The sequence below is a fragment of the Zingiber officinale genome, chromosome 6A (genome assembly GCF_018446385.1).
Source record: "Zingiber officinale cultivar Zhangliang chromosome 6A, Zo_v1.1, whole genome shotgun sequence".
Lineage (NCBI taxonomy): Eukaryota > Viridiplantae > Streptophyta > Magnoliopsida > Zingiberales > Zingiberaceae > Zingiber > Zingiber officinale.
The window spans coordinates 144,772,639-144,783,249 of NC_055997.1; the positions used below are offsets into that span (position 1 = coordinate 144,772,639).

A 10,611-nucleotide genomic window follows, 5' to 3' on the forward strand; every position below is an offset into this window, starting at 1 on the left:
AACCTCTACAATATTAATAATGGTCATAAAACGCCATGAACTCTCTTTAATTAGGTATAGAAAGATACAACCAAACCAATATAAATGACTTGACTTTTACAACATCCAAACAAAACAATGATAAAGGAACTTATAGAATGACCAAGCATCTAGAATATTAGAATTAGCCCTTGGTCAAAACTCCTCTTCCAATCGTCATCACTAACAACCCTACCACAATGCAATGTCAAACTATTTGTAGAAAATTTACATCACAAAGATTTGAAATGGTAGCCAAATCAATGCCAATGGATAAAGCAACCAATGGCTCTAAAACACATATGAACTCTCTTTAACTGGGTATACCAATGTAAATGACTTGACATTTACAACATCCAAACAAAACAATAGTAAAGAAATTTATAGAATGCCCAAGCATCTAGAATATTAGAATTTACATTTGGTTAGAACTGCTCTTTCAATTGTCATCACTAACAACCCTACCATAATACAATGTCAGACTAATCATAGAAAATTTACATCACAAAGATTTGTAATGGTAGTGAAAACAATGCCAATGGATAAGCAAGAGGATTTACCTTGCTCTCAACTGCAACTACAATTAGGGAAAATAGATTGCTCCTGGCCAATCATTAAACAATGCTAATGGATAAGCAAGAGGATTTACGTTGCTCTCAATTGCAACCAGAATTAGGGAAAATAGATTGCTCCTGGTCAATCATTAAGAAGGATAAATTAATGGTTAATAGATCTGAACATCAAAGAAAAATGAGTGTCTTCAATAGATAGATGGACTTGCTGCCTCGTCAACTTTGGATGAATCTGAAGGCTGGCATCATCTGTATTTTTAAATTCAAACAAATCATAATGCTTAGAACATATCACCTAAAAGAACACAAAAATGATAACATAAACACTGTGATCTTGTCAAATTCATTAACTTCAAAATTAACATCTAAACATTCTAACAAAGACCTCTACATATCTTAATAAATGTTTACCATCTCAAAGGCGTTATATGAGAAAAACAAAAAGTTACGAAATGAAAAATTATATTATTTTTGCTCATTAATAAATTTATGGACTGTACACCTTTGTAATTATAGAACAATAACCATGAATTCCATCTTATTTTCCTTAGCTTGTGCTCTCCTCTGATTATTTTTGCATGTGAATTATACAAGTTATATGCATTAATAAATAAGTATAATTATTTTGATTCTATTAACTTTATTGTCAAAATCTTTATCTTGTATCCACCATTAGAAGTGCTCTTTGTGGAAGTGGAAGCGTGTAGACGTCCTGTGGCTCATCTCAAGTGACAAATTCCTCAGCTCTTTTGCTAGGGTTGGTGCTCCACAATAGAATACACCTGTCCCAAGTAGTTGCATAGTTAACAATACTGATTTAAATGCGAGCTTAGTTATAACAAGGTAGTGATTTCGAAAATGAGGAGAATAAATTCATAATCTTGGGGTTATGGAGCAGGGAAAGGGTTTGTATGTGAAGTAATTACCAACTGTGGCATCCGGATGCTTCGAAGCTAGCTTAGTGAAGACTTCTTTCCAATTTGGCCTTGCAAAGTGAGTTCTCACCTGAGAAATTAATAACATCGGCAATTAATGCTAAGGCATTTGATTCTAACACAATTGAGGACGGCACATTATGCAACATGATTCGTTTAATTATCTTGGAAAAGTTGTGATCAAAGCTTACTCGGGTGCCCGAGACAATATCAACTCCATGCTTTGCATGATTTAGAGCCTGTACCATTGAGAGGAGAGTAGTCCTCGCATCTCGCTCCTCATAAACACTCGTCAAGTAATTGTGCATCTCTATAACACCCTGTCCCAAAAAGAAAGGAGTTTGATTAAGCTATTTGGAATTTTCTTTATTTCTTCCCACCGTAAATATTCAATTAAATTATCTTCTATGAAGAAACCTTTTTGTCCATGTCAGCCACATCATTCATCACTCCCTTAAACCATTCAAAGGATCCTGCCTCTCTAGTGACCCAGTAGAAGTGAGCACTGCTAGTTCTGTAGGATCTCTTCCTGTTGCTGCTACTGGATGTGGAAAGGCTGTAGCTAGTACTGCTAACGTCTGACCTGCTAGTTTCCATTGCCAGATCCTAAAAAAAATTACAGAAAGGACAAAAAAACAAAACCAGATTCAGGTAAGAGACTATTCGATAAGGTCAAAGAACCATAAATTGCATCTTGTAAATCATGTAGACAAAATTTTACCATTAGTTCATCAGCTAACTTTATGTTGTTGAGTAGGTCCCTGAGAATGCTGATAAAAGGTGTGGCTCCTATGCCAAGTCCAACCAAAAGTAGAACATCGTAATTTCTGAAATCTTGTGCTGGGGCACCATAAGGTCCATCGACAAACAATCGTGGCAAGCTGCACGATAGTTGAATTATAGGTTAGTTCTTATTCCCTTGTGAGTAGCTTTAGAAATGTCTTTTGCTGTAACTTAGTTAGCTTGATCACCTTTTCTGTCCCAGCAAACCTAACCCATCAAACGTAGCTTTTCCTACCAAGTGTGGCGTGAAGTACTTCTCCACAAATATGCGTTTGAGCTCCTGGGTCCAGTCTCCACTGGTTCGAATGTGAACGCTGAGGTAGTCATCACCAGGGGCCGATGTAATAGAGAATGGATGCCTGTCATCATGAAAAAAATGCTAGTTTTTAGCATTCCAATGGGGAATGAACTCCAATAGTTGGGTATGGAGAATGAGCTTCGGTATGAACCATTCAAATGGGGAGATGGCAGGGCACTGCAGAAATATGTATTGTCCACTTCGATAACGAAATCCATGTGGTTTGGACATTGTCACCGTTAACACGTTACCAGGTAGTAATGAGACCTGCATTGATTTTGATTATAGATAATAATGTGGCATCAGTTCATCACATTAATTGAAATAGTTCATTATTCTTTACTGAAAAATAAAAAATTGGGAAAGTTGAAGGATAATATGAGCATATTGTCCTTAGCCAAAAAATTTCAGGAACACAGATGGAAGAAGCATTTACCTTTAAGATCTTGACGGAGTAAGCTTGGGACCGGAAAGCTCTTAGATTTCGCTCCCCCACATAGAGCAGCAATGGAACACAGATGTACATCCATGTCTGTTTAATTCACTTAGATAGTTAGATTAACTAATTAATTTGATGGCCTTTACAAGTACAATAACTATGTGTTCTTGAAGCAAGGAATTCTGCGCAGAGGACCACATAATTAGCACAGTGGTACTTTAATCGATATAAATTGCAATTACATTAGCTGAAAAAACATACTTTTTTTTAATAAATGGAAGACAAAAAGCTTACAAAGATTAATTGAGGGCTTACAGTAGACTGAACATATGAGAAAATGGTTTAACTTTTAAATTGTATTCCACAACTGTATTCTAGTTGAGGTAATGTTTTAAAAATTAGAGATCTATATTAAATTCAAGCACAGTTTCGTTGAGGTGCTACTGTCCAAATGGTTCAACAAGCTCAGTTATATTTGACAAACAATAAAACAAAAGTGTAGTGACTTTATCCCTAATTGCCAGCCTTGGCTTGTGGTAGGCCTTCTTAAAGAAAAGAAAATAGACAAACCCCAACATGTAACAGGCACACCACTAACGGATTCCCCATTGCAAAGAACCATACGGGAAAAACATATAATACCCAAAAGATATCCAGGTTATACCAATTAAACTTGATGGAAGAAAATTGTGTCAGGATGTTGATTCTTAAATGAAGGGGATCCTTAGCACAATGGTAAAGTTGTTGCCGTATGACCTAAAGATCACGGGTTCGAGTCGGAGAAAACATCCTCTTGTAAAGCGGGATAAGTCAAAATGTTCCATTATTAAGAAGCTTCATGCACCGAACTGCCCTTTTACGTAGATTCTTAAATGTTCCATTATTAAGAATGTCCATAAGTCAAAATTCAATTTCAAATAAAATAGATGTACATAGGACCATGAATTGACAGAAGAATTAACATAAAAGTGAACATATTTTGGGAAAAACACTACTTTCAAAAATCTTGCAATTAGTTTCATAATCAATTAGTTAAATAGGGATATGTATGAACTATTTCATAAGTAGATTGTCATAAACTAATTTCTCAAATAAATGAGAAATTAATGTTCAAAACTATTCGAATGGTAAAGAAAATTATGAGATTCGTTGATTTAATTTGACTTGATCAGAGGAAGCCATGAGCTTTTACACAAGCGTGGTCAATGAACATGATGCATACTTAATTCATATGGGACTAAAAGTCAAGTAAATTCTAAAAATGCACAAAATTGAATGGACCAAAATCAAGATGGGCTAACCTATCGGCAAGATGGCCGAGATCAAAGAAAGCAACAACACCCTATTTATTGGACTTAATTTTGATTACTAAACTCTTGACTAACAACCCTCAATTAAACTCAATTGTCATGGCATAATGGGTTTCCAATTAGAAAACCCAACTCGGTCTCAAATCAAGGAACTTCTCAATGAATGATTTTGATTGTCTTAAATTAGAAACTCCACTCATGATGTCCTAAGTAAATATTTTTTATTGTTTTAATCAAAATTAAAAGCTCCTAACTCAATGAATTTCGATCATTTGGTTAAAATCAAAAATCAAATAAGGAGATCTATTCTTCTAATGACTTCGCTCTTCCGGCGCCACAACAATAGTGCCAAATGGAGTCAAAGGCAGTTGGCACTATTCGGTGCGTTAATATTTGAATAGTAGCAAAGTGAACTCTTACCTTATTAATGTGTGTTTTCATCCCATGTGGTTATATCTCCATTATAAATAAGATCGCACTATTCTTGATCAAATCACTCTTGACTCAATTGGCAATTTCTCCTCTCGAGTTCTTCTCCTTCTCTACTCTCGAGTTCAAATGATTCAAAAATTTGCAAGGATTCAAAATTTGGACTGTTCCTAATTTGAATCGAAAGTCATATCTTTTTGCTCCTTATGCTACCTCTTCATTATAAGTAAATTCTCACTACTCTTGAATCACTCTTGACTCAAGTAGCAATTTCTCCTCTTGAGCTCTTCTCCTTCTCTACTCTCTAAAGAGTTCCAAGATTTCGAAAGTTTGCAAGAATTCAAAATCTGGGTCCTATTTTAAGTCAAAAGTAATATCATGGTTTTCAATAAATCATAAGCACCTATCTTAAAGAGAGAAGGTGTTTAATACCTCGACCTAAAAAATTTGATATGCCTACCTGAAAAGGATTGTCATCATCCAAAGGAGTGACAATAGTGATTCGTCTACCTAACTCGAAGGCTTATTTCAATAGCTAAAAGTAAATCATTGGTGATGACCATCCTAAGGGGTTTGACAATTCTTCCAAAAAAGAATGCTTCAACAATAGGAAGAGTTGTCTCAAGAATTCTCAAGTGACACAATCTATGTCATCATACTAACATCCAGCCGGCTCAAGTCATTCACTTATCGACGAGTTGACTAACCGCACTTACCCCTATTGATTGATTTTGACAGATTTCATGAAACAAGTTTATAAAAAAACTAGACCCATACATATTCCATTCGCTTTATTGACCAAAAGAAACAAGAAAGTTTGATTCATTAGTGGTTCAGAAGTCAGAAGGAATAATTTCATTGGAGCTTTTTTTGAGTAATTAAGCTGACAAACATGACTCACCAAATGAGGGGCAACATGAAATACAAACAGACAAGAAATACAAGGTGACAGTCATACCAATGCTTAGAGAACAATCTAATAGAGAAATGATTAAATTAAGCTTGAACAGATTCCTAAAAGATAGAATTAATAGGTATTTTTCAAAAAAGGAACAGAAAAAAAGATGGCAAACAACAAATTAACAAGTGTACTAAAATGGATAGCAAACTTTATTTACTTCTGTTAAAATGATGCCACAATTTCTAGTAGTTTAATCCAACCCATTTTCCACATGTTTGCACTGACAATGCTCCTAGGCGTATGACTACAACATGCTCACTAATGAGGCAGCCAGAGCTTCTTAGTAATTAAGATATGAAATGATACAGTGGTCTCTCCTAAGGGCCACCTCAATAATTGCAAGGTGAAGTTTCTACCTAACTTTGGAATTTAATAAGGCAAAACAACACATATCCTTTCATGTGAAGTGTTGCGCAAGCCTTGGGTGAGGTCAACACTAACAAAATAAATACATATTTATTGCCCCAGCTGTTTCAAACTCTTGCGCAGGGTACTCTACAGTCAACCATCAATTTAATTTGATGAAAGAAACTAGAAGTGTAATGGTCATACATGTGGCGAAAAGTAGGAATCGGGAGAAAAAAAGAAGTGGACGGTATCAAATTCATAACCCCTATGTCAAACCTGTCAGCTACTCCAGCTGGTATTATTGATGGTCCCAGATTTTGAACGAGAAGAAAGTCAAGTGTCTGTTTTTTTTTCTCCCATTGGAACGAAAGTGTACGTTGTAAATCTTCGTTAAGCGAATTTCTTAAGTATGTTATCCACTTAATCCATGCAAAAAAAAAAAAAAAAATCCAATGTCCAAATTTCCAATTTTGTTCTAGATTGCAAGGTAAAAGAAAAAGATAGCGAGGAATTCGTGAAATAACCACATACCGTTCGCTGGTACCACCTGTGGATGAGGTAAACGAAGTAGCCGTGGAGGAGGAGGAGAAGGTAGACGAGGGCGAGGAGGTGGTGTGAGTACCAAAAGGCGTTGAAGCCGGTGAGGCGATTGAGAGGGAAGGGGAGGCGAACGCCGTTCTTCCGGAAGCGATGCGTCGCAAGAGTGAAGGAGACGGACATCAGCACCACCATTGCAATCCCCGTCAACCCCTCCACCCCCACCACCAAGCTCCCGTACGTCGGCCTGACCCGTCCAAAGTACCTTTCCACCAATTGGTAGTGTGCCGGCGACGCGTTAGTCAGCCGTGGGAAGTCGCACGCCAAGTGATTCCCCGCGTGTAGCAGAATCCCGATCACAATGGCGGTCGCAATCATCTGAAATTAAGTAATAAAATGATGATCAATCGTGCTCCGGTGAGGCAAATCACTAAGGACAAGAAATCCATGTTACAATTAACATAGGGAAGAGAACAAGAGCTTCGGTGGGTAGCCACGGGTGTCCCACCATCGCCACGAGGTCCGCAGTGACTTCCAAAGTACAGCTGCTGCGAGCGGGGACCTCAACACGTCGCATGCCAGGCGTGGACCCCTGGTACAGGAGGCGACGGCGCCGCCGGTACGCAGGCACAATCAAATGCTGGCCACCGTGATAGGTGGCAGCATAATGTAGCGGGAGCGTTTAGGTAAAATTAAATCGTAAAAAGGTTGGAGCTTTGCGATATTCTGACAGCTCATGAAGAGAAAAGAAAAAGAGGGAAGAAGACCATTAATGAAAGCTTTCGAGGAATCGAATCGTTGAAGTGAACGTATGTCTGCGAGAAAAAGTACGTCAAAGCGTGGGATTTGCCTACCTTGTGGAAGGTGATGTTGTCGTCGAAGGGGACGAAGAGACGAGCGCGGGTTGAGCGGAGCCAGGTGAGGGTGTTCCGGCAGACAGGGAACAGGACGAGAGCCATGTTGAGCTTGAGCGTCTCGGCGGCACCCTTGGCGACGGGGAGGCAGTAGCCCATCACCCTGAACGCCGACCGGTGCCGGTATTGAGCAAACTTCCAGGCGAACAGGGCTGCCATGGTGATCATCCACACCGCCACCACCCACGCCCGCTGCCAGTTCTCCCTCGCCGCCATCTGTAGCCTATCCGCAGCCCGGCGAATGCTGAACCGGGGACGCCGCTGCCGCTGATGCTGCTGTTTCGGCCCACTTGCACCTCCGGCAGTGATGTTTTGGCTCCACGCAGCGGCACTCGCAGAGCTCAGAGGCCGGCTGTAGTTCATGTAGGTGTCCCGTTGTAGCAGCAGAGCCTCCAGCTGCCATAGCTGCAGCCAACCGGGATTAAAAGGGCCTTCGTCTCCCAATCGATCGACCAATAACTAGAAAACAAAATTATGGTGTGTGACGTTCACCTCGATGTAGCCAAGGTTTTCAGGATCCAGTTCTTCCATAATGAGCGCCGCGTACTCCTCTGCCTGCTCTTGGAGCTTCGCGAGCTTGTTAGCTGAAGCGCTCAGAATTATCAACTGCAATCGAACACAAAGAGTTTTCTTTGAAATCACATCCGAACAATGATATTGAAGAAGCTGCAATTAGCTCACCTCTTGGACCTCCTGTCTTGTTATCCTCCCATCCACATTGGTATCGGCCCTATCACAAACAGAACAAATTAAAGATGATGAACAAAGTCTAGTACCAACACAAACAGAACAAATTAAAGAAGAGGAATAACCTACAAACAATCAATTCTTAAGAGAAAAAGAAAATTGAGATTTTATTATGGTCACAAGTCTTAAGTTGTTACAGGATACATACATGTCGAAGAATATTTGGAGGCGAGCGTCGAAGCTTTGATCTGAGATTTGGAGCCAGAAATCGTGGAGTTCTTCTTTGGTGACCCGCTCCAAGTTCTGTCTCCGCCGCCTCGCCAAGGCGTCGAAGATGCCCACAGCGAACTCCTTCGAATCCACCATTCCTGTTTAGTGACGAAATCTAAGAAATGAAACCTCTCTGGTGCTTGGATGAATTTCACCAGGCGTTAACCCAATTCCGACTCAAATAATAGCGTGTTTGAGATAGAAAATGACCAATGCATTCGCCGAAGTCCTCCCGGGAAAGTAAGCCATCCTCGGCGAGAGCAGCGAACCGGGCCTCAACCCGTCGCCAGAGCTCTCCAGCATCCCCCGCCGCGGCCCCCACAGTCGTTCGGCTGATGAATCGTAGCCCCTTCAGCGCCCTCTGGGCTCCGGATCGCGTCCGCTCCAGCCGCGCCCGGATCCGCCGCGATTCGCGAGACGAAATGGCCGCTGCGGGCGGCGGGAGAGGACTCGACCCAGCCGCCGACGCCGCCTCCTCCGCCGCCAGCATCTCGGCCAGGGTCCGACGCGGCGTGGGCGACAGCAACCAGGAAAACTTGCGCCGTATCCGCGACGCCGTCGACGAGCACTGGCTCAAGCTCCCAGACGACTCCCGTGCCGCAAACGGGGTCTCCATGGCGGCGGCCGATGTCGGGGTGACGCTCCGCACCACCATCGACTCCTCGTCGAGCTCCAGCATCACCTCCACCAGATCGCTCTGGTCGTTGAGGAAAACCGGCAGCATTCCCCCGCCGCCACTGTAACGGTCGCCTCCACACCCCTGGACGACGGACTCATCGCTGGACTCCTCATCCTCGGCAAGGATGTCGGCGATCCGCCTGTGCCTAGACTTCCGGTTGTTTCCGCCGCCCGACGACGGCGTCCTCCCCATCTCCCCGGTGCGCCACCCTCCCTCCCTATCTCGATCGTCCTTGATTTCTATACTTTTCCTCCATTAATCAAACAATTTAATGTACCACTTCCTCTCATCTCCATAAATCGACCTCCCTTCGCCATGCTTTGATCATGAGAACTCCACCCATTAAAGTAACTTAAACCAGATTTTTTAAAAAATAAAAGAAATAATTAAAAATTAAAAAAGAGTGTGTTTAAGTTTTTTATTTCGTTCCACGGCAACGATTTCTCTAAAATTAGCACTAATCTCAAGTCACTTTAATACGATGAGCGGCGCAGCTGCAGGAAGACGAAAATACCCTTCACGTCGACGTAACTCCGTATCGAGATGGCAAGGTAGATTAGTTAATTCACACATAACCAAGGGTAGTTTGGTACGTCGTAACATGGGCCGTTGGGTCCAGCTATTTTCTAGCTGTGACGTGCGATGGAGAAAGGGATGGCGGAGCGGTTCGTTCACAGGCCCACCGACTGGCCACTCGATTGACTAATTTACCCTCGTACATTTAAATATCTCCTTTTGTTTTAATTTAGTTGTTGCAGTATCGCGCCAGTCGTTTATCACGTGAAGCGAAAAACACACACTGTTTCATAGAAGCGTCGAGAAGCTTCTCGCTTATTAATTTACTAATCATAAAAACCAGTGGCAAATGTGTCTATTTCACAACAAAAGGAGGGTAAATTCGGGAGTTCAAATTTGAGAGCCTGCCGCCGAGGGAACTCGGTGGGAAAAATAGACCGACCGATAGGAACCGGCTCGGTTTGGTCGGACTGTACCAGCCTTTTGATGACAAGGAAAGTCTTCGCACGTCTCGGGTCAAACAAATTGTGTGTGACCATTTAATGTGTGATTGGGAGTTTATCTACATTTCAAACCATTTAATTTAATGCACGAAATAATGTTATGGCATTTGCAAATCACCAAAATGAGTTTAAGAATGATGAAATAATTTTAACAATAACATTGAGAGAAGACAAAGTGTGTGTACATTTTCGTTGGTATGTTTTACAATTCGCACATTGGTATTATTGCGACTATAATTCGCCAAAAATAACTCAATAAAGTTATGTGAAGTGGCAATTCACAAATTCAATCTGTTACAAACAATCTTCTGCAGCAAGCACAACAGATGAGCTTTGGTCAGATTTGCTCGATCCAAAGGATAGATTCTACATCACTAAGAGTTGGATGTTGTGGACAATAATAAGTTTTTTT

At 41.1% G+C, this 10,611-nt stretch overlaps 1 protein-coding gene across 1 annotated transcript; it reads right to left on the bottom strand.

Moving 5' to 3' along the window:
- Positions 1-1,035: 1,035 nt before the first annotated feature.
- On the bottom strand, positions 1,036-9,500 carry LOC121998476 (respiratory burst oxidase homolog protein E-like). Its single transcript, XM_042553416.1, has 14 exons — positions 8,712-9,500; positions 8,440-8,599; positions 8,226-8,274; positions 8,037-8,150; positions 7,485-7,949; positions 6,625-7,008; positions 3,043-3,138; positions 2,758-2,873; positions 2,497-2,667; positions 2,247-2,406; positions 1,943-2,131; positions 1,717-1,845; positions 1,517-1,595; positions 1,036-1,372 (listed from the first exon to the last, which is right to left on the bottom strand). Exons 1-14 carry the CDS (start codon positions 9,370-9,372, stop codon positions 1,263-1,265), a joined length of 2,883 nt encoding a protein of 960 aa, XP_042409350.1. The 5' UTR covers positions 9,373-9,500; the 3' UTR covers positions 1,036-1,262.
- Positions 9,501-10,611: the final 1,111 nt, after the last annotated feature.